The sequence below is a fragment of the Rattus norvegicus genome, chromosome 19, assembly GCF_021556685.1.
Source record: "Rattus norvegicus strain SHRSP/BbbUtx chromosome 19, alternate assembly SHRSP_T2T, whole genome shotgun sequence".
Lineage (NCBI taxonomy): Eukaryota > Metazoa > Chordata > Mammalia > Rodentia > Muridae > Rattus > Rattus norvegicus.
The window spans coordinates 63,740,763-63,764,000 of record NC_141552.1 but is presented as its reverse complement, the minus strand read 5'-3'; the positions used below and the strand labels follow the sequence as shown (position 1 = coordinate 63,764,000).

At 52.8% G+C, this 23,238-nt stretch overlaps 2 protein-coding genes across 12 annotated transcripts in view; one reads left to right on the top strand and one right to left on the bottom strand.

Moving 5' to 3' along the window:
* The first annotated feature begins 566 nt into the window (after window positions 1-566).
* On the top strand, window positions 567-13,131 carry Gins2 (GINS complex subunit 2). The gene is given in 5 exon segments (NM_001106190.1): window positions 567-945; window positions 1,032-1,146; window positions 5,201-5,300; window positions 9,257-9,383; window positions 9,660-13,131. Coding segments are annotated over 5 exon segments (558 nt in total). The 5' UTR covers window positions 567-855; the 3' UTR covers window positions 9,786-13,131.
* The window catches only part of Gse1 (Gse1 coiled-coil protein), a 355,080-nt gene continuing 342,287 nt past the window's right edge, over window positions 10,446-23,238 (bottom strand). For 7 of the 11 annotated variants that reach the window (XM_087594689.1, XM_087594690.1, XM_087594699.1 and 4 more), the window contains 9 exons: window positions 22,404-22,728; window positions 20,153-20,781; window positions 19,065-19,177; window positions 18,588-18,858; window positions 17,263-17,379; window positions 16,277-16,648; window positions 15,405-15,671; window positions 13,892-13,995; window positions 10,452-13,295 (listed from right to left, as the gene is read on the bottom strand). In XM_087594689.1, coding sequence (XP_087450815.1) covers window positions 13,161-13,295; window positions 13,892-13,995; window positions 15,405-15,671; window positions 16,277-16,648; window positions 17,263-17,379; window positions 18,588-18,858; window positions 19,065-19,177; window positions 20,153-20,781; window positions 22,404-22,728 — 2,333 coding nt within the window. In that variant the 3' untranslated portion in view covers window positions 10,452-13,160. 11 annotated transcript variants of the gene reach the window in all.

Below are 23,238 nucleotides of genomic sequence, written 5' to 3'. Positions count from 1 at the left end.
AGCGCTCTACCACTGAGCTAAATCCCCAACCCTTCTTCATGGCTTTTTAACCATCTGTAGAAAGGACAAAGACTCTAACATTGAAGGGAAGACCCTTCCCTCAGTTTGGCGTCCGTGTGGAACGGTCAGCAATGTCGGGGGACCGGGAGCTGAGATTGAGATTAATGAGTTTATTCCCGCATCTGTGCTTAGCGCAGGTGAAAACACAGTCTCAAACCTCTACCCTTAAAGAGTGGAAGCAGGCGAGGGACTCAACTTGCCGCAGTCCACAGAAGAACAAGTAGGCAGAGGTGCATGGCCTCCCGCAGGCGGAAGAGGAAAGGGGGCGGGCGCAGGAGGGGCGAGGCCGAACGAAAGAGGGGTGGGGCAAGAAGCGGGGCCGTACAGAGCCAAACGAGGTAGGGGCGGGGCCGTGAACGTGGTAGGCGGGCAAAAGGCGGAGTCGAGGAGGAGGCAGAGCCGGAGACCAATGAAGAAAAAGGGGACGGGCCAAAGGCGGGGCCTGGAGAGTGTAGTGACGCAGCAGGGGCGGTGCCATCAGTGAAGTAGCTGTAACTCCGTTGAGGGCTGAACCAGGATTCAGGAAGCGTGGAGCCCACTTTCAGGAGAGAGCATTGGTAGGCCATAGAAGGGCGGGGCCATATTATGGCACTGGGCTCTGACTTACGAACCAATCCGCGGGATTGTACTAGCTGAGAATTGGAGGCTGCGAAGAGAGCAGCATTTCTATTGGACAGACGCAGGGCGTTTTCCGGTCGGGGGCGGGCCCCGCGCGGTGGCGGGAAAGAAGCGGCTGAGGAACGGCCTCTGAGACCCGGAGGGGCGGTGACGGGCCTGGGACACCCACTCTTCATCATGGACGCGGCCGAGGTGGAGTTTTTGGCCGAGAAGGAGCTGGTAACTATCATCCCGAACTTCAGTCTGGACAAGATCTACCTGATCGGGGTGAGCTAGTGCGGTACGGGGCTGCGGCCCGGGGTCATGCTCGGGTCACCGCTCCTTTCCACCTGGGGTTTGCGTTGTCCTTGCAGGGGGACCTGGGGCCCTTCAACCCCGGCTTACCCGTGGACGTGCCCCTGTGGCTGGCCATTAACCTGAAACAGAGACAGAAGTGCCGTCTGCTACCTCCAGAGTGGATGGATGTGGGTGAGCATTTCTGGGCCCTGGTGAAGGGGCTTGTACCTGGACTTCGGTCTCAGGTTTCCGGATAGTGGACATAGGTAGCTGTTGCATGGGTTGGTGTATAGTGTGCGTGTGCGTGCGTGCGTGCGTGCGAGCGAGCGAGCGAGCGAGCGAGCGAGAGAGAGAGAGAGAGAGAGAGAGACTTCTAGTTCTTATTTGGACTTTAGATATTTAACCACGGTTATCCCCTGACTTCCCCTATGCACTCGAGCACACACAATAATAATACATTTTAATTAAGAATAGAGCGGGGAGGGGGCTGTATGGATGGCCCATGCCTTTAGTCCTAGCACTCAGGACTCAGGGAGATTTCTGAATTTGAGACTAGTCTCGTCTACAGGGTTGCAGGACAGCCAGGGCAATACAGAGAAACCTGGGCTGGGGCCGGGGGTGGGGAGCAGAGATGCAACCTTAAACAAGAGTTTTTGGTTTCCTTAGTGGGTTTTTTTTTTTTAATATATATATAATTGATTGTCAGCCAGCATGTTGGGGATTCTGTTACAAAGACTTTGTGAAAATAGCTCGTCTTCCCGCTGGTTAGTTTTGCCAAACTGACACAGAGTCAACTTCTTGGAAAGAGGGAACCTCAACTGAGAAATTGCCTCAATTAGGCTGGTCTGTGAGCACATCTGTGGGAGCATTCTCTTGATTAAAGATTGATATTGGAGGGCCCAGCCCACTGTGAGTGGTGCCACCCTTTGACAGGTGTTGCTTAGTATAAGAAGACAGGCAAGCCAAAGGCAGCCTTGCTCTCCTGTTCCTGCCTCTGTTCTTCTTGAGCTTCTGTCCTCAGGTCCATCCATGGTGGACTGTGACCAGGTCAGATAAACCCTTTCCTCCCCAAGTTGGGGTCATGGTGTTTTTCATAGCAATAGAAAAAGCAAATACGGACAGTCACCCCACAATGGAACATTATTCTGAAGGAATGGTCTTCTGATGCTTGCTATGAGGTGGATGAACCTTGAAAATAACCTTTAAAAAGCCAGGCACAAAAGACTAGAGATTGTGTCATTCTGTCAGAAATTAGGCAGAACTGTCAGCACAGAATAGGGGCGGCTTAGGCAATGGGGCTTGGGGAAGTGATGGAGGGATGATGTTTTTAGGAGGGGAGAGGGGGATGAAGCTCTGAAATTGAGTTGATGGTTGCACAGCTCTTTGCTAAAAGCCTTTCGTACAGTTTGAGTCAGAAGTGTGTGCAGTCTTTGTCCTGACCTGTATAGTGTTTAACTTTTTGTGGGGGCAGGGGTATACGCATCATGTAGAATTTGAAAATCCCCCCCAGTGAGTTCTGCCCAAGTCACCTGAGAAGACCTAGAAGCAAAGGCTCGGCCACAGCTAACTGGTTGTTAACTTGACACACTTGGGAACAGAGACCCTTAACTGAGAAATCACCTCCATTGGATCGGCCTGTGGCGTGTTTGTGGGGCATTTTCTTGATTGCTAATTGATACATGTAGGAGTGTGTAGCTCACTGTGGGGCATGCAGCCCACCTGGACCGATAGTCCTGGGCGGTACGAGAAAACAAACTGAGCCCACCCATAAGCATCCTTCCTTGTGGCTCCTGCCTGAGCCCCTACCCGACTTCCTTCTGTGGTGGACTTTGATCAGTAAGTCAGATAAGCCTTTTCATCCCCAGATTGTTCGATTGTGACAGAGGAAAGCAAAGTAGGACAAGCTATTTAAGCCAGTCCCCCTCAGACCAGAGATGTGCTTGAACTTGTAAAGCGGCGATGACTCTGACAGTCTCGAAACTGGAACCCCAGTTCCTGTGCCTCGAGGTGCGCCTTTAGCACCCCCCCGTCCGCAAAGCCTGACTCCATTTACCAGTTCCAGCTGGTCAAGGTTAGAGAGAAAAGGTGTGCAGAGTTCTGTGCGTTTGCTACACGGAGAGGAGCAGTCAGGAGTGCAGGAGGCCTGTTTGTCTTGGGATCTCAGGTCAACAGGGTGCTGTCATGTGCCATGTGTCTGTCTTCTCCTGGAAATGTGTAGTTTGCAGTTGGCTCCATGGTCACAAGGCCATCACCTTGCTCTCCTAGGCTTTCTCTTTTTTTTTTTTCTTCTTTTTCTTTTTTTTTTTTTCGGAGCTGGGGACCGAACCCAGGGCCTTGCGCTTGCTAGGCAAGTGCTCTACCACTGAGCTAAATCCCCAACCCCTAGGCTTTCTCTTGCATGCGTAATTCTGCATCTACTTACCCATCCTGGCAGTGGGTAATTGGGTTACTTCCCATTTTGAAATATTTGCATGCATGCAAATACATATGGCATCTTCAGAGGCCAGAAGAGGCCATCTGATCTGATCCCCTGGAACTAGGGCTACAGGTAGTTAGGAGCTGCCACATGAGTGCTGGGACCCAAATCCCGGCCCTCTGACAGAGAGCAAGTACTCTTAACTGCTGAGCCATCTCTCCAGCCCCCTTTTTCCCAGTCTTTTTTTTTTTTTTTTTTTTTTTTTGGTTCTTTTTTTTCGGAGCTGGGGACCGAACCCAGGGCCTTGCGCTTCCTAGGTAAGCGCTCTACCACTGAGCTAAATCCCCAGCCCCCTTTTTCCCAGTCTTAAAAGTCATTACTGTGTTCGTGTGTCTGCACATATGCTGTGGTGCACTCGTGAGCAGAGGACACTTGTTGAGGTGTGGGTTCTGCCTTCCACCGTGTCCACCTTTATCAATGAGGCTTGGTGACATTGATGGAGCCATCTCTCCATTCTCCCCGGGTTATTTCTCAGTTTGCACTCCTTTGAATACAATTGTTAGAGTTTTCTTGTCCGAGTCTTTCTGGAGATGGGCATTTCTCTTTGGTTTCTTGAGACAGGGCCTCATGCAGCCCAGGCTGTTTCTTACTTGGCTGTGTAGCCAAGAATGGGCTTGAACTGATGATCCTCCTGCCTCCACCTTTCCTTTTGCTGGGTTACAGGTGTCTGCGCTATGGCGCCTGACTTCCTTTTCTTAGGTAAATGATACCTCATGTTGAGGACTTGTTGGGCTAGAAGATAGATAAAGCTTAAGTCATAAGCTGCTGCCAGGCAGTGTTGAAACATCAGAATCCCACAGAACTATAGATGAGATCATGCTGTCCCACATCCTGGCTGGGGTTTGGTCTTGCCAGTCTTTCTGATTGCTGGAGACATTGAACAGATGTGTTCTGTGACCTGATTCAAATGGTAGAAAAGAAAATAACCCCACGCAGGGGCCCCAGTTCAGTGTTAGACCTCCTCCCCAGCATGAGGTGCTGTAGGAACTGCAAAGCTTTCGTGGCGGTGAGAGTGGTTGCTTGGCCCAGCCTGTCCATGCTTTCAAGGGAGCAGGAGCAGGCTGTCCTGAAGGTCTGGGTGGAGGAGGGAAGAGGGGCTGCAGCTAAGGTTCATGCCCAGCTGTGGCCGGAGGCTCACTTCTTTTCGGATAGAGTCACTCTTTTCTGAGGTTGGCAGAGCAAGGCAGCAAGAGGGCCCAAGATATTCTACCTTCTTGAGATTGCTGGCTAGCTGTCCAGGTCACATGGACAGCGGGGCGCACTGTCAGGATTTGGTGTGTTGGCTCTCCAGTTAGCAGGATGAGATGGTGGAGTCTAAGCCTAGGGAATGGAGAGGGCTCTCCTACAGAGCTCTGGATGGAGCTCTGGACCCCAGCTCATAGTCATGGAGAATTGGCTTCGGGCATGAGTAGAGGGCAGTTAGGTCAGAAGAGAGTTCATAGGCAGTGGTGACAGCTCTTTCAGAGGTGGGCTTGCAAGGTTTTGAGCCATCTAGTCCGTGATAAGAAACCTCACATAGTTTTCATGCAGTGCAAATGCTTATTGGCCATGTGGGATACCAGTACCTGATCAAACTGTAAGATTAAAACCGTTTTCTCATTCAGGAGGGGTGCTTGCCTTTAATCCCAGCACTCTGGATTTCTGATTTTGAGCCCAGGACAGCCAAGGGCTACACAGAGAAACTATGTCTTGAAAAACAAACACAAAACAAATCAAAGTGTTTTCTCTTTGTTCTGGGGATGGTGAAGCATACTGGCCTCTGTGTTTCAGAGAAATTGGAGCAGATGCGGGATGAGGAGCGGAAGGAGGAGACTTTCACCCCGGTGCCCAGCCCACACTACATGGAGATCACGAAGCTCCTGCTGAATCAGTGAGTCAGCGCTTGGGACAGCCCGTACCCCACACGGCTCCTGAGTCTCCCCCTCCTTCCCTGTCCATTCCACGGTGGCCCAGACACCCAGTTTCTCATAGGGGTGACCTGGAGGAGGTGTCTGTGAGGGTGGCCAGGCTGTCTCTGTTCTTTCCTGTTCCTTCTCTCCTTGGATTCTTACATTCCAGGACTGTCGCCTGTCACTGGGTTGGGGTGTGGCCATGGACGGTCTAGCAGCAGCCTTTTCTCTAGGTGCACAAGCTTCATTTAATCCAACTTTCCCTGAAAGTGGATAGGTTCCCTGTGTCTGTCACAGGAGTAAGTGGTCAAGGGCGTCATGTGGACATTAGTCCTGAGCCATAGAGAAAAATGTGTGTGGCCCGTCCTGGGTTTGAGCGTTCATGTCTGTCCCAACTCTGCCTTCTGGTTTATTCTCCATGTGCTGGTCAGGCTGCCTGGGCTGCCCTGTGCATTCCTTAGCTTCACTAAAGTCTTGAGTGCTCACAGCAGGTGCCCTGCCCCATCTCTCACTGCTCTTGATCCGTGTTTTTATGATCCCAGTGGTCTGTCTGCTGCAGAATAGGTTGGTTGGTTTGATATGGGGTCTCACTATGTTGCCCACACTGGTCCTGAACTGGGCTTAGTGGGCTTTAGTGGTCCTCTTGGCCTGGAGCTCTGCTCTGGCATTTGTCACAGTGTAGTTTTGTAGTCTTCATGTGGCTCTGCCTTTATGCCCACTGTCCTAGACAGGCAAGGACTGCCTCCAGCAAGCCTCATATGGGGTTGAGGAACAGCAGATGCTCAGACCTAACTTACTTAGCATCTGGCTGGACACTGCCCTGTTCAGCTGCACGGGAGCAGAACTGACACCAAAGCCAGAGCTGTGCTGCTTAGAGCAGCTGGATGGTAGGACCTGTGTCACTGCTCCTTCCAAGAACAGCGCTCCTCAAGGCTCCCCGAGAGATGGGAGGCCATAGGTCAGCTGTAAACATGTCATGTGGACTGAGTTCCCATTTAGGTAAGAGAACAGTGTGGCCCTGTGAACTGGTCCTTAAACCACCGCACAGACAGTGTCCTTGGGAGTCTATAGGACACAACAAAGCCTGAGAAGGCATTTAAGGAACACAAGGTTAAGCAGAACAGCAGAATGTCCCAAGGAGCAGAGAGCAGGAGTAGGAGGAGCTGTAAGATACTGTGAGTCTGTGCACCTGAGGGGTTGGGGATGGATGTGGGCACATGATGGGCCATGGTACTGTGTTTATAGGGAGGCCCCGGGAGCTGCTGTCCTCAGAGGTCTGAGAGCGGCTGGCAAAGCGGGGGGGGGGGGGGGGGGGGGGGGGACGACGACGACGACGACACAGTGCTGGAAAGGAGAGAATCTTGGTACATGACTGAGAGCCAGGTTTTTGCTGTCACTGCAGAGGACTGTCTCTGATGTACTCTACCAAGAACCTTATGTCATTGGGGGTGGGAGTGCACTTTTTTTTTTTTTTTTTTTTTTTCTCGGAGCTGGGGACCGAACCCAGGGCCTTGTGCTTCCTAGGTAAGCGCTCTACCACTGAGCTAAATCCCCAGCCCCGGGAGCGCACTTTTAATCCTAGCACTGGGAGGGAGTTGGGGATAGGGACAGATGGATTGCTGAGTTCCAGTTTGGTCTACTTTAGGGGAGTTCCAAGCCACCTTGGGCTATGCAGTAGAACCCTGTCTTACTGCATGTGTGAGGGAGTCAGATCCCCTGGAATTAGGAATTTCAGGCAATGATTAACTGCACATGTGGGTGATGGGAACTGAACTTGAGACCTCTGGAAGAACAGCCAGTGCTCTTAACCACGGAGCCATCTCTCCAGCTCCCAAGACCCTGTCAAAAGCCAAAACAAACCTTACTGTGTAATTTATCTGGGTGAGGAACCCAATTAATTCTTTTTTAGCCAGCCAGTGGTGGTGCAAGCCTTTAATCTCAGCACATGGGGGCAAAGGCAGGGGACCTCTTAGTTCGAGGCCAGCCTGGTCTATGATGCGAGTTCTAGGAAGTCTGGGCTACACAGAGAAACTCTTGTCTGGAAAAAATAAAAATAAAATTTTAAAAATGATCTTTTTGGCATACAGGTATTGGCATGATGTGCACCCGGAGGTCTGAGAACAGCTTTCGGGAGTTGGCGCTCTCCTAGCGCATGTTCCAGAGACTGGGTTTGGGTTGTCAGGTTTAGCCACAAACATCTTCACATGCTGAGCTGTCCCCATGGTCCAGGGACCCAGTTTTCCTTTGTTCTGTAGTTCACTCGATGAAGGTCTGGAGTTCTTTGTTCTCGAGTGTTCTGTTCAAAGCGTATTCTGTTCAAAGCGTAAGATCTAAATGCTGTGCTCATAATGCAGTTCAGCAGACACATTCCACACCACAGATCTGCCTACGACTCCTGAGCTGACTGGCACGAGGCTCCATCTCCCCCCAAAGCACCTAGCGATGGGCTGCATGAGTCTACCTCTGTCTTGTGTGAACTCCTTCAAAGGGTGGCTTCACATATGTCATGAAGGAAAGTTGTCACTAACTGCTGACCTTAAGCTCTGTACACACGGGGCGCTTTGAGACTTTCCTCTGCTTTGTGGTGTTGTGCACCCCACAGGGGCAGTCCCGTCTCTGAGCCTTTTGTGAGACTAAAAATACCACTTAAAGGGCTTTCATGGAGCTCGCCCTCCTCTTCCTGGTGGTGATGGGTAGTAAGCCTATGTCACTGGTAAAAGCCAGGGATCTGCTGATCTGAGCCAGCCTCATACTAAGGTGAGGGAAAGTTACACAGCGCAGGTTGTTACGCCGAGGGAGTGTCTCAACAGTCCAATTTTTCAGTGTCCATTTAAAAACAGATTTTCATCCCTAATTTTTAATTACATGTGTTTGTGTCTGTGTGGTTATGTGTGTATAAAAGTGCAGTGCCCAAGGAAACAAGAGGGTCTTGGGTCTCCGGGAGCAGGAATTACAGAGGTTGTAAGCTGCCCCATGTAGGTTTCTAGGAACTAACTGATTTGGGTCCTTGCGAGAGCAGTGCGGGCTCTTTTTTTTTTTTTTTTTTTTTTTTTCCTCTTTTCTTTTTTTCGGAGCTGGGGACCGAACCCAGGGCCTTGAGCTTGCTAGGTAAACGCTCTACCACTGAGCTAAATCCCCAACCCCGCAGTGCGGGTTCTTAACTGCTAAGCTGTCCCTAGCCCCTCCAACGTGCTATTGTTTAAAAGATTTATACTACACTCATGCGCAGATGGCCTCCTGTCTCAGCCTCCCACATCCTGGGACTGTACTTTCCACTCCTGGCTTTCAGTATGTCACTGTCCACTCTGTCATTCTGTGTAGCCACTGGCCATAGCTGGCATGAATGAAAGCCCATAGCTGCCAAGCTTGCCTGCTGACAGCCTAACCCCCAAGGAAAGAACAGAGCCCCAGTATTCTCTCAAGTCTGTGCGAGGCTCCCCAGACCCCTTTCAAATAGTCTCTATGTATCCCGACACTGAACTTCTGATTCTCCTGACTTCGGCCTTTCCAGTACTAGGGGCCCTAGTCACCTGCCCAAGCTTTGGTTTTTTTTTTTTTTTTTTTTTTTTTTTTGGTTCTTTTTTTCGGAGCTGGGGACCGAACCCAGGGCCTTGCGCTTCCTAGGTAAGCGCTCTACCACTGAGCTAAATCCCCAGCCCCAAGCTTTGTTTTTAAACATTTGTTTATGTGCATGTGGCTATGGCTGTTTGTGTTCCGGGACTACAGAGACCAGGATGCATTGTACCCATTGGTATAAGCAGTTGTGCGTTGCCTGATGGATGTCAGTGGAACTGGTTGGTATCCTCAGGAAGAGCAAGCACAAAGCACTAACTGCTGAGCGATCCTGCCCCTATGCTGCTGTTTGAAGCAGCCATTTCTGCCCGTCCCTGATAAGCTTACCGAGTGCCTCTCTATTTTTGCCCTCTGGTATCTTCAGTGCTTCTGACAACATTCCCAAAGCAGACACCATCCGGACACTGATCAAAGATCTGTGGGACACACGCATGGCCAAGCTTCGGGTGTCTGCTGACAGTTTTGTGCGGCAGCAAGAGGCACATGCTAAGGTAGGTATGGCTCTCCTGTCCCTGCCCTGTGTGAGTGGGCACTGCCAGTCAGGGTGGCTGCTTCCCAGGGAATTGTCAGGGCATGCTGCCTGCTCAGCCAGGTGAACCAGTGGTTTGAAGCTGTGCTTTGTGTAGTCACTCATGGGACTTGGGGGTATGGCTCTTGTGAGAGCCGCCTAGTGTCCATGGGGTACTGGGCTCTATTCAGTACCAGGAACGAACAACTCACTGTTCCTTAAAGCCAAGACTTCCCTTGCTCACTTGCTTCTCTTTCAGCTGGACAACTTGACCTTGATGGAGATCAACACCAGTGGGGCCTTCCTCACCCAAGCTCTCAACCACATGTACAAACTCCGCACGAACCTTCAGCCCTCTGAGAGCTCACAGTCTCAGGACTTCTAGCCAGAGGCCTCTGGTCTGCAAACCCTTGCTGGGTTAGAGTGATAGAGTGTGGGGAGAAGGGTGTGTGGAACATTGGTGGAGTGGTGAGTTTGCGACCTGTCGCAAACTTCTGACTTGTCAGAAGTCAGCCATACAGCAAGTTCAACTCCGTCGAATGGAGAAGCCACCAGCTTTTCTCTTCTGCCCATTTCTCTCACGACCAAGGACCTGCTAAGCACAGGGCGTGTTCGGGCCAGCCCAGTTCAGCTCAAGAGTCTTCAAGCTTGACCTGTGGAAAGCTGTATGTAGTTGAGGCTGGGGGTGGTGGCGGTGGTGCTGATATAGAAAAACTTTTGTTGGGGCTGGAGAGATGGCTCAGCGGTTAAGAGCACTGACTGCTCTTCCAGAGGTCCTGAGTTCAATTCCCAGCAACCACATGGTGGCTCACAACCATCTGTAATGAGATCCGATGCCCTCTTCTGGTGTGTCTGAAGACAGCTACAGTGTACTTATATTGAATAAATCTTATTTTTTTTAAGCTTTTTTTTTTTTCCTTTTTTCTTTTTTTCGGAGCTGGGGACTGAACCCAGGGCCCTGTGCTCGCTAGGCAAGCGCTCTACCGCTGAGCTAAATCCCCAACCCCGTGAATAAATCTTAAAAAAAAAAAAAAAGACTTTTGTCTTAACATGATTTAGGAAGATTTTATTTTTGGGATGTCAGAAATTACAGCAATATATTCATAAATACCTAATTACTACATTCAACAAATAATATTACAATACAGTTAATTCAAACAAGTACACTTAGAACGGGTTTAATTTCACAGCATCTAAACTGCCCCCAGAGCGACCGAGGCACCCATCCTCCCTCCTGGCTGGGTCTGGGTGCGCGGCCCCAGCAGTGAGGCATAGGGCACACACAAGTACGAAACCAGTGAGATGCCTCCTCAGGGTCAAGGCAGACTCTAGGGTTGAAGTTAAGCACTGGATCAGACAGTGGGGACAGGCTACGGCAAGTCGTGAAGTAAAAGCTTTTGTACTTGAGTACAGACTGCTGCTGTTAAGTGGCTAATGCACACCTCAGAGGTGCTGAGCCTGCTGTGCAGGCCATCTGCATGCTGGGGCCTGGGCAGCTGAGGGGTGGGGGCGGAGGCATCGAGTTTGCCATTCAACTTAGCTGGTTGAGACTCAGTGCTGGAAGCCTGGCTGTGGCCCCCACTGTTAGGGTGGGGCTTGTTCTGGGTGCCCCAGAGGTACAGTCTGGTGCGATGGTGCAGTTGGGTGGTTTTAAGATCACCATGTACCGAGGTGTTGACAGCCCCCCTCTTGGTCACTCATCTGTGATGGTGGCGGGTCTGATCAGACACCCAGGACAGATGGCATCTATCACTTGCAGGTGGAGTGGGAAGCCATGGTCAAGGACTGGGATTTCCATGTACATGCTAATTCCACAGTCCAGCCTAGAGCAGAGCAGATCTGTAGCAGGGAAGGGTCAGAGGGATCTCCAGGGACGGTGCAGTACCTGGAAGGGGGGGCTACTGTGTTCTATTTAGCCTCGTCCAGCTCTGAGACCGTGGGATGGGAAAAGCGCCACGTGGTCTGAGTGGCAGTCAGCTGCCACTTTCCTGGCTTGTACCTGGTTCTGATTGTCACTTTACGTATGAGCACGGGGGTACTCGGTCTCCACAGGCGGAGATGCTGGAGGAGGGCAGGCAAGGGAAAGGCCATAGGCATTGCTAGTCATCGGCTCAGCTTGTGCCCCAGACTGACCTGGGAGGGCATGGCTTGCTTTGGATCGTATACTCAGCCAGGGGAACTCCTGTGGGACGGTGGGAGAGACTGTGCATGTCTTAAGTTATGGGTCCTACCTTTCCCAGAAGCCATTGCCAAGCAGATTAGCAAAAGCTTCCAGTCATCGGTGTGTTCTTAGCCTGGGAAAGGAACACTGAGCGCACGCAGCACTTAACTGGAAAACTGGGCAGTGCTTTGCCCAGGGTGTGCAGCCTCTGCTCTCCTTTGGACCATCTCTGACTGGCTGTAGGCAGAGGAAGGTGCTTTGTTGACTGCTGACAGTACTGGTGGCACTTCCTTGTCTAGAAGACTCTTGGCAGGCAGAGCAAGGGGTTGGGGGTAGAGCAGGGTGGGGACAGACTGCAAGGCAGCTGCTCTGTACAGCCATTGAGCCTGGTGGCCAAGGGTAGGCTCTGCCTCCTCTCCCCCCCCCCCCCCGTGATGGAGGATAGTCACAGGCTCTGGCAGGAAGAGGATCTCTTTCAAGTTGGTCAGCCCTGACTGAGGACTTGAAACTGGGAAGGGAGATCCCCCAGTGTGGAGCTCTCTGCCAGAGCTGTGCCTGTCTCAGGAGCTCAGCTGCCAGAGCTGTGCCAAGTTCCTGCTGCTCATGGGTCACCATGCCCTGGACAGCTGACCAGACCTAGGTGCCCCCTTAGCCCTGCTGTGTGGAATGCTGCACAGGCGAGCTCTCCTATTTCCTAGAACTTCAGCGTTTTAACATTCTGACCAGCAGCAGTACAAACACTAAAAGCAAGGTTTTGTTTTTTTTTTTTTTAAATCCAGAAAAAAAACAAAAAACAAAGGAAACCCCCAAACAGGAAAAACAAACAAAAATTCCCCAAACCACATATTAAAAATGGCAGGCTTTTTATAACAATAATTAAAGTAATAAAAACATACAAAACTTTTGTTTTTTTTTTTTAATATATACACAGTACAAGGCTGAAGCACCTTTGACTTCTCTCTCAAAACGTACGTTTGTATGAAAACACCACACGGCGGTAGCAATCCAGTGGGCAGGCTCTCTGTGGACAGCTCCACGTATCTTCCCCAAGGAAAACAAGGTACTTTGGGTATGGGTTTGCCTCTTTTCCTAAGAGCTGTCCCAGGGAGAAGCCTTTGACTAGCTTGTGTGCTCCCCGGACCTGTGGCTTTGATGATGATGGCTGCGCAGGAAGGCGATGGGACTGGTGGGAGGGAGCCCTTTGCTTGTACACACCCGGCCTTCCCAGCGCATTAGTCCTGCTCCTGGGAGGAAGAGGTTTAACCCCCGGGGCCGTGGCAACAGCAACACCACCAACCAGCTGGCTCTCCCTCAGCCATGTGCACGGTGGGCGTCAGTGTCAGAGGAGAAGGATGATGTGGGAAGAGGAAATAACACCGACCTCAGAAAGAGAAACTGAGTCTTAGCTGAGACAGGTGCCTCGATGACATGGAGTCGAGGTGATCTCCTCTTGAGCCTGGAACCCTTCGCTTCATGCATGGCACGTTCAGTTTGCAATTTGTAAGCTTCAAACCTCCCAGTGAAAAATATTAAATATTCAAGGTAATAAAATAGATAATATTTCTATACTATAGGTTCAGCCTAGTGCAAGGGAAACCGTCACCTCGGATATCCCTTAAAGTAGCCCCTAGGCCAGTGCATGGTGGGCAAGGCAAGGCACTTCCGCAAGTGGTCCAGCTCCGCCTGGAGCCGCTCCCGCTCAGAGACCATCTTCTGTTTCTGACTCCGAAGCTCCTGGGGAGAAGACGTGTGTCAGTCAGGACCATCTGTACATAGAGCAGTGAGTGGCCTCTGGAGATTGCCAGAACGTTCTAACAGCAACATGTGCTCCTAAAGAACCAGTGTGCCAACTGTTACCTCAGCTCAGGCTCTTAATCCTAGGTCTGACTAGCCCTGCACATGTGCCCTGGTAGGGGTGGGAGAACACAAGGGCTTCTCAGATAAAAACACAGGATCTTAGTCTATGTTCCAGGCTGACCTCAAACTCCGATCTATCTGCCTCCTGGGGATTAAAACCTGCTACTCTGCCTGGCGCTGAGTTTTGATTTCTTTGTGGGTTTTTTTTTTTTTTTTTTTTTTTTTTTTTTTGGTTTTTGTTTTTTTCCAGAGCTGGGGACCGAACCCAGGGCTAAATCCCCAACCCGAGTTTTGAATTCTTTTTTTGTGGTTCTTTTTTTTTTTTTTTTTTCAGAGCTGGGGACCGAACCCAGGGCCTTGCGCTTCCTAGGCAAGCGCTCTACCACTGAGCTAAATCCCCAGCCCGAGTTTTGAATTCTTAAGAGCAGACTTCCTCTCTGGGGGTGCCTGAACAAAGCCCGCGCCTGACTCACCGCCATGCTGTGAGAGAGCTGTTCTGCAGTCAGGCTGAGGCTGTAGTTCTGCGCCTCCAGCCGCCGGCACTGTGTCTGTAGCACCTGCCGCTCCAGGTTTTGCTCTGAAAAGACAAGAGGTGGTGATGTGTCATCTTTCTGTGAGACTGTGTCTGTCTGTCTGTCTGTCCTCAACTCTGCAGCACGTTCTTAGCTGCACCAGAAAGCTGGAATCAAGAGGCGAGTTTAGAACTTGGAGGGACTGCAAAGTCAATGGCAGGACAGAGAAAGGCCAGAGTAGCCTTAATTCACCAAATCTGTCTCACCAAGACACTACCACACAGAGTGCTTTGGTTAAGACACAGGACCACAATGGACTGGTATTGCAAGGCTAGGAAAATCCTGACAGACACCCGTGTACGGTGAAACAATCAAAGCACGAACGAGTCCTCTCAGAAAAGGAAAATAAACCCAGCAGAGGAAAAAAGCTTAGACTGCCTTAAGTTTCACAACCAAGACAGGAGCCTTGCCATCCAAGTCCAAGGACAAAGATACGAAGACTAGAGAAATGCTGTCCCTGTTTTGTGTATGAAACCAGGCTAGGCACAAGCACATGAGAAAGCTACAGTTGTATCGGCCGTGGAGAGAGAGCCATGAGGATAGGAAACCCTTGAATGGTTTGACAAGATCCTGAAATTCACACAGTTGCTAAGGACGATCCAAAGTGAGCTGCCATGGGGGTGCTGCTGCCATGGGTCCTCAGAATGCCAGGGAGAGCACGGGGAGGTGTGCTGGCGACTTGCAAAAGACCCCACACCCAGGAAGGGCACATTTCTATCTGTTCCATTTGAGATGCTACTGGATTCCATTTCTGCAGGATAGAAATGAATAATCCAATAATCCCAAATGTGGGGCAGGGGAGGGCGCCTTCTGAGGAAGGCCAAGCTTGAGTAGGTGCTCCCACTCTGGCGATCTCTGAGTCAGTCCATTGGTATCTAGGTTCAAATGCCTTTCAAGGTTCAGTAGCACACCTGCCTATGATCTCAGTGCTTAGGAGGAGCCTGGGCGACACAGTGAGACCCTGAACTCACACACAGTATTTAGGGCTTAGTAATGTGCCAGAAAAGGAAAGTTAGGATGTGTGAGGAAAGAGGTAGCCTAGGGTTAGGCCAAAGGCAGTGCGGCACCCAAGTACAGGGAGATGGGCCAGGGGGTGGTGCCGCCGCCTCTCTCTAGGATCCTGTGTGAAGGCAGCGGTATGCGGCTCAGGCTTTCAGACAAAAACACCTAGAAACTTCAGTGTGGGCTCACAGCATGGTGATTAGGACCGGCCAGAGCTCGGCTGTGTATGAAACCAGGCAGCATTCTGCCACGTTCTGCCCCAACAGGGCCCAGGGCTTGGGTATGAGCTGTACCGTAGGTTTGCCTTGCAAGAAAATCAATTTTAGCACGGTAACTCAAGCAGTCCTAGACTGGCAGAAATCTAGCATAAACCGACTGGATTGGCCAGCTACCCATCCGCACAAGCCCCTACCTTCTATGTGTTCCTGGTAAGCTTCAAAGATCGCCTCAATCCCTTGCCACTGGTGCCTGGGGGCTTCCTCAGCTTCCTCCTCGCTGTCATCCTCAGAGTCCTGGTCCACCTCCTGCATAGGAGGGCCCTTCCTCCCCGCCGGGGGCTCTTGTTGTCCATTGTGCTGGGGCAAGGGGACTCTGCTGGAGGACTGCAGCTCAGGAATGTTGTAGTGGACTGATGTGTCGACTTTGTGGTTCTGCTCTGCAGATAGTAAAGCCGAGCTCCCTGGGGAGAAGAAAATGGAGATCTTGAGGGGCAGGGGCTCAATGGAAAGTAACTAGGAGACAAACGTCAGGGTTTCTATCCCACGAGGCACATCTGTAAGCACAGCCTGCTTCATGAGGGCAGAGGTGCTTCAGTCCTGCCGGTGGCCTGGCTTGAATGCTGCTCAGTGATATGTCCCTTGGATGCCACCTGAGACCCCTCCAGCCTAGGGAACACACACACACACACCTCACCTGGGTGAGCAGGGCAGGAGAACCCGCTGTCCCTACATTCACTGGGCCCTGGGTGGCAGGCACACAGTATCTTGGCAAAGAACCAGATCTCCAAGTGAACCCGCATGGATGCTGGGAAGGCCACAGCTGTGGCCCTACATGCACAGAGGACACTTGCTTTGACCTCACTGAACTGTCATTTGCTAACTGTCCAAGCGTGTGGTTCTTGAGCAGGTACATCAGAGGTCATGCTACAAGTCTGAAAGCGACAGAGGCTCGTCTCTCCCCTCCCCAAGTGCTTCATGGGCATTAAGGGTTAAGAGGCACTGTCACTGTGTAAATGGCCTGTGCTGCCCAGCACTAACAGGTGACACGGGACACGTGGCCTGTTACCTTTATGCTTCTGCAGAGCCTTCTGTGTGGACTGCAGTACGGACTCGTGGAATTGATGTGCAAACTCTTCGGCCATGAAGGGCTCCCAAGGCTTGCTCTTCCCGTTGATGCTGTGGGACAACGGCACAGGAATGTCCTTGGGCGCAGCGCCCCGGAGGTAATGAAGCATGCTCAGGTTCTTCTTGCCCCCAGGGGCCTCGCTCAGCCTGGCCTTCTCACCGCTGGGAGGAGCTGGCTCCTGGACTCTCAAGAGCTCCTGGGGCCGGAGCTGTTCCAGTCTTCCGGTCTCCACGGCCTTTGGGACATCTGACAAGGAGGCAGGGACCCCGGCAGGCTGATCCGTCTCTAAAGGAGCTGGCTGTGTGGCTGGTTCTTTGAGAGATAGAAAATGAGGGGAACATTATGAACTGTGGAAAAACAGGCGTGCAGACACTACCGATCTGATCTCTAGAGCGTACACTTACAGACCCAGTATCTGTACCCTACGTTAACAGTGTGCACGAGGTTAGAGTTTAGGTGAGGAGAGGCCAGGTTAGCAGCAAGTCTGACCGTAAACAGTTCCCAAAGGGAAAGGTGGGGAGAGAGAGCAGGAAACGCTGAGAAGGTAGGAGAAACTTCATCCAAATCAGAGAAAGCAGGTGAAGACATGAGCTAGCAAGAGGCTGGACCCCAAGGATTCAGCTTTCTTCAGCTGGAGAGCAGCAGAGAAGCAGGGAGAAAGTAGGTGCTGGAGACAGTCTGGAGAGCCCAGGTACGGCATTCAGCGGGCTTTGGACCCGTCCTCTTGGGAAGTGACGGCTACAGCCTGCAGCTGATGGAAGTCAGTGCCTTCCCCTGCGCTTCTCGCCCACTGTGTCCTAAGGTTCGGCTCAACCAGGATGGAGAGAAGCCCCGCGTCCAGTACTCATGTTCACCACGAAGACAAGACTTCGAGCGACACCTCCCCAAGTTACAGGACGCTGGTGGGTGGGGTGTCCTTCCCTTACCACTCAGGGAGATGGTAGGACTGTCCCTCGAAGAGTTTGTTGCCACTGAGTCTGCTACTGCTGCGGACAGTGCCCTCTGCTTCATGGCACGGAGCATTTCAACAAGCCTCTCTTTGTCTGTGAGGAAAGCAGTCCCAGGTTAGCAGCACTTTGAGAGGGGAGGAAGGTGGGGTCTGGCCACCGTGACTGGCGGGTACAAGCCCTTCACACCAAAAGGCACCAAAAGCAAGCACCACGGCCAGCTGTGCAGACAGACAGGAAGAAGCAGGTGACAGCAGCTGGCTGTCCCTGCTGGGCTCCGGGACAGCCACATTTGCAGTCAGGAGCAGTGGCTGCCTGGAGGTTTCCATGGTGACTTCCTTCTCAGCAGGTATCCTGATCTGAAGACCAAGGATGGCCCTGATACAAGAGCAGAGACCAGGGAGGGAGTGTGCTCTCTGCCTAGGGTCACAGCCATTTCCCTCGAAGGCGTGCAGACCCGACAAGTGTCCCATACCGCAGATCCCCGTCTCTGTGGCTCTTCCTGCCAACTCTGAAACTTAAGAGGCTTCGGTGCCGATGGCGTCCTTTAGACACAAAGCCAGGTGAAAAACCAGGCTTGCAAACAACTAGGCACGAGTCCAGGGGCATGTGCTGGCAGTCAGCCCGTCTCTAACCCTTGCTCGGAAAGTGAGACCTCCACCATGCTTGTTAAAAAGGAAAAGGAAACTGCCACCACCAATAAAGAAGCTTGTCAAACCAACTGAAGAGCTGGAGGCACTGTGTTCCCGGGAGTCTTCCAGAAGGGGCCAGTGCCCTTAAGGGGCATGAGGCACACAGGAGCATGGCCGTACATCAACACCTCAGCCCGGGACGGTGATGAGCCGATCAAGGTAGCCTCGGCATGCCTTGGCCATGCCACGTCTTCCATACTGTGAATTCCAGTCCCAAGTCTCTTCTCCCACATGGCCCTAGGGTACCACACTGATCTGGAAACATCTTTTTGGGTAGGTAAGCAAGTTGTGCTTATGATGTGGGGTTGGCTCACCCACGAGCTCACTCTCCAGGCCTGTCAGCATCAGAAACAGTGCTCAGTAGAGATCACTGTCCAACCCAAGAGGCAGGGCCTGGGGATGTGAATCCTGAGCACACCCGCTCCGTCCCAGGGAGAAGTCCTGGACACACTCTGAAACATACAGGCACATCAATCAGCCTTCACAGTCAAACAAGACATGTGCCAGAAACACCAAGGGACAGAAGCCTATCAGAGCTGAGAGGACAGCTCTGTAGCTCAGGCTACCCAGGAGCACCCTGTTCTACGTGTGCAGGCCAGAGCAAGGCCATACCTTTCCTCTTCTCTGCACTGATGTGCGTCAGGTTGAAGAAGGTCAGGAACTTCCTCTTCTCCTCAAAGTTAGGGCTGTTGTTCATCTCATCCGGGCTGTAGCGGGTGGACAGAGCCAGTCTGGGAGAAGGCGTCTGTCGCTTGCACTGAATGGCAGGTGGCGACGGGCTTCTCTCTCTCAGCATTCGCCTCCGCTTCCGGCGCTTCTGAGCCACCAGCTCCTCCTTCTGCTGTTGGGTGGTCAAGCCAAAAAGTTGCAAGAACTCTAGCTTCTAGATTGGGAAAGAAAACAATCGAGTGTGAAGCCACTGCCCTCCACACTGCTTTCACAGCCCCAGGGGTCCCGTGGCCCATGCAGTCTGATTTGGAGCTAGGCCATAGAGGTAATGGCCTGCAGGGTTTGGAAGCCAAGAGGTAGGCCCAAAGCGGGGACCCACTACCCAGCCAGCCCCAGAACATGCCAGAGTCGACTTGTTACCTCAGAGGACGTGTCCAGTTTGAGGGGTGGCTGCTCAGCCACACAGCGGAGGTGTGCCCTGACCTCTTCCTCATCGCTCTCATCGTAAGAGTCATCGAGGTCATAGTAGTACCCTGATGGCAGAAATGGGTGCACTGAGCCAGGCTCAGAACCCAGGATGCTCCATGGACACGTGCACCTGGGGGCATGGGAGTGAGGCCACTGGGCTGGGCCTGCTGGCACCTGTGAGGACCCTTGCTAAGAGGGCCTGGTTTCTTCCCATCTGCGTGGACACCTGCAGTGAGCCGAGGGCGGCAAGACTCAGGCAAGACTCAAACTCGGGATGCTCCCTAGGCGCAGGGCAGAGCATTCCTGACAAAGGCCTGATGTCCATTGCTTGGTAAGCCTCATGGGAAGGCAGCTGAACACTACAGAGCCCCCATTCCTTTTCAAGGTGACTTGAAAAGCCCCAGGCAGACCCTAAAGCTAGCATGACCAGCACCCCAGAAGCAGAACTAAGAGGAGCTGGGTGCGATACCAGACAGGCCATATCAATTCCTGGAGCTAAGACCGGCCTGGGGCAGTCACCCTCAGCAGCAGGTGTGTGCATCTGCGTCTACAGCCCCTACTGGCTCTCCTGACCTTAGGACCTTAGGGAGCTGTCTCCTGCACTTTGGGGGGCAGAGACAGGAAGGAGATGCCGAACTCCAGGCTTGGTCAGGGCAGAACCAGCTGCTGTCCCTTATCCCCTGGTGCACGTGTGCCCTACTGTCACTAGCCCGTGTGTGTAACCCTGCTGGTTTGTTCCTCTGTTAACGTCACACTATCACTATTTAAAGACCAGCCTCTGCCTATCACTTATCAGTACCACGTCTGCATCGCCATCTTGGCACACAGGCCATGACTTCCCCTTTGGGGATAATGTGCCTCCATGCAGGACAGGCAAGGGGCCCCATAGCTGCGAGGTTCAGAAGCTCAAACTGCTCTCAGAAACCAATTATTTAAAACTGCACTGGATGCTAGAGTGGGAGAAGAGGCTGGCAGTGGAGTGTCCTGTCCTGATGAACCCCCATTCCCAGGCAGGTTGGGACCCACTCAGGAGGCCAGACCTTTCTCCTGAGCCTCGCGCCGCCTGCGCTCTTCCAGGTCCAGCTTGCTGACCAGCCTCCGTCGCTGCTGAAGAAACTCATCATAGATGTATGCTGGGTCAGGGCCCCTCGCTGTGGTGTGGCAGTACGGTGAGCCTGACTTCAGAGACCCAGTGAGCTCCCCGAAGGGGGTTGTTTGAGAAAGAGAAGGCCGCTGCTGGCCCAAGATGGTCTGTGTTGACTTCTCAAGTTCAGCAAGGAAAGGCCCAGGCCCATGGGGAAAGGTCTGAGGCTCCAGACCTCCTGCCTCCCGTGGTGGTGGTGGCGGCGGCGGCGGCGGTGGCTGGTATTTGTCCAGTGGTGTGGCCTCACGCTTCCGGGGCTCCTCTGCCTTCTCTGTGCAGTACACCCGCTCCACTTTCACCAGTGGCACGGCGGCCTGGCGGCTGGGCTCAAAAGCAGTCGGGTGGCTATGCAGAGAGTGACTCTCGGCCCGCCGCGTCTCCAGGGTGTTGTCCATCAGAGATACTGGGTTCCAGAGGGCTGTGGGTACGGTGTGGTGCTGGGGCTTGGGTGAGATGAGGGGTGGTGGGCCACCAAAGTGCTGTGGGGGTTCTCGGCTGCCCTGGTCATGCCGGTTTGGTCCTGGCCTAGAGAGAACATAGCAAGCCATCGGGTTTGGAAGCAGACCTGCCTACCAGCCTTCCACAGAATGAATGCCCAGGGTGGCTTGATGGGCTCACCCCAGACTGCCTATAGGTGTGAACTCCTAAGGGGAGAGCCTGCCTATGCCTAGGAGAGCGTTTCTTCCTGGCAATGAAGCTCTGATATCAGACATAGGGTGGTAGCTGTGCTGCTGCCCCCCTGTGGTTCCTGCCAGAACTGCAGCAGCCCCAGAGCTCTGCCTGAAGGACTCTGTTGCAGCTTACTGTACCAGATGCATGAAAAGCTTCCCCCAGCCCACTCCCTGTATTGCCCAGTTCTGCCCAGGATCCTTGCTCGCCCTTCACCACTTAGTCCATTCCCTCCTCCAGGCCTGGGCAGGAGCTGCATCTGCAAGCCTTTCTTTCTGCTTTAGACTATAACCGAGATCCACAACTGGTCAAGAGACAGGACAGGTGGCTTACTGACCCAGGCCTGACTCCATCTACAGCGCACCCCCCACACACAGGAAGCACCATGAAGACAGGAAGACTGTCAAGGCCAAGGCACCAGGGTTCCTCTGGTAGACAGTGCCATCCAGGCACGACAGGGAAGGTGTCACCTAAGCAAGACTTGTACATTGACAAACAACACTAGCTAACACGCCAGCAGGGGAAGAGCCAGAGACTGACAGGAGAAGGGGAGGGGCCTCCAAGGACAAGCAACCTGATAGGCTACCAAATTCTGTGTGTGTGTGCATGTGTGCGTGCGTGCGTGCGTGTGCGTGCATTCACATACGCTACATGTATGCGTGTAAGAGTAATTACAGACAAGGTCATGAACTTGGAGGCACAGGAGTTGGGGGGAGGGGAGTGGGAAAACTGGAATTTGAATACAGTACTCATAAAACTCAAAAATTTAAAAAACAAAACGAATCTTAAAAAAAAAAAAAAAAGCAGTTTTAGTGGCTTTTCCAAAGCTTCACATTTATTTCTCTGAGGTGACGCAGAATGTTTAGACTCATGCTGCCCACAGACAAAGGCAAGGTCTGTGGGGGAGGGGCCAGTGGGCCATCGCTAGGCCCCTAGGGTCCTTCCCGGTCTGGCTGAGGAGCCATTTAACAAAGCTGCCAGGGCTGCCCCTCACTCCTGCGAGGTAGAGCAGTGTTAAGCTCCCCCAGGTTCAACGGCATGAGGATAAACAACCACACCGCATGCCAGAGTCAAGCATGCAACAGTTCCTAGCTAGGGGAGCATGGCGGCGGATGTGGGAGCCCAAGAAGATGGCCGAGGAGCCAGAAGACTCCGGCTTGACCTGAACCTTATGTCCAGCATAGAACGTTTAAGACCAGCGAGGCCTCAGAGTGGTCTCCCTACAGTTGTGCAAAGTGTGGAGGGCCAGGGATGGGCATCGGGGTACTTCAGGCTATTGTTCTTCTCAACATGGAGGAGAGGGGACAAGAGGCTTATGTTGGCAGGGTTCCTGTGTACCAGTCAACACAGATGCTGGGGGCTGGAGTGGGCACAGAAGGTGAAGCAGGCCATGTGGACCAATAGCAGGGGAAAGGAGGACGGACAGACAGTGTGAACCAGCATCCCTTGCCTCCCGAGAGGCCCCACTCAGGACCCACCTGGTGCTCTCGGGCCTGTGCTCCGCCTCTGTGGGCACCAGGGGCCGGCCCAGGTCCAGATGCTGCTCCAGGACCTGCTGCCGGAACTCGGACACCTGGGACTGGCGGTCTTCCTTCTCCTGCCGGAGGCGCCGCTGCCGCGCCAGCCACTTCTCCTCCTCGTTGGTGCGCTGGATCAGCAGGGCCGTGGCTGCACTGCTCCCAGGCAGAGAGAAGATGCCATGGCTGGAGATGAGGCTGGGCACCGTGTGGTGTGGGGCAGGTACTGGGTGCAGAGGGTGCTGCACAGGCTTGGGTGCCTGCACGCCCGTGTCCTTCAGCTTCTCTGTGGGAGGAAACACTGTCACTGCAGGATGCCACTGCCCTCACCCCCGCTCAAAGCCCAGTCTTGTAGAACTTTAGAAAACATGTCTCCATCCTTAGAGGAGATATGGTATGGCTGGCTCAGAACATGTCTTGAAGGACTCATGGGGCCCGTTGTTAAAACAGCTATCTGGGCAGCTTAACCACGTGGGTTTTCATGAAATGAATTACGTTCAGAACAAGATCAGGATGGCTCATGCCGGCACTCCCAACACTTTGGGGGCTGACGTAGGACCACTGCTATGAATGTGAGGTACGCCTGAGTCCCAGACTAGCTTTGATCTTAGACAGAATTCTGACACAGAACAGAAGGTCAGATCTGGGGTGGCTCAGTGGTGTGACTCTGGTTTCCACCATCTCCATGGCAAAGGGCAAACACCAACAAAGGTTCCACCAGCAGTGACAGCAACTCCCCTCCCTAGTGTCCCGTATCCACCGAGGGTGTCACAGCACACCTCTTCCCAGTCTCACC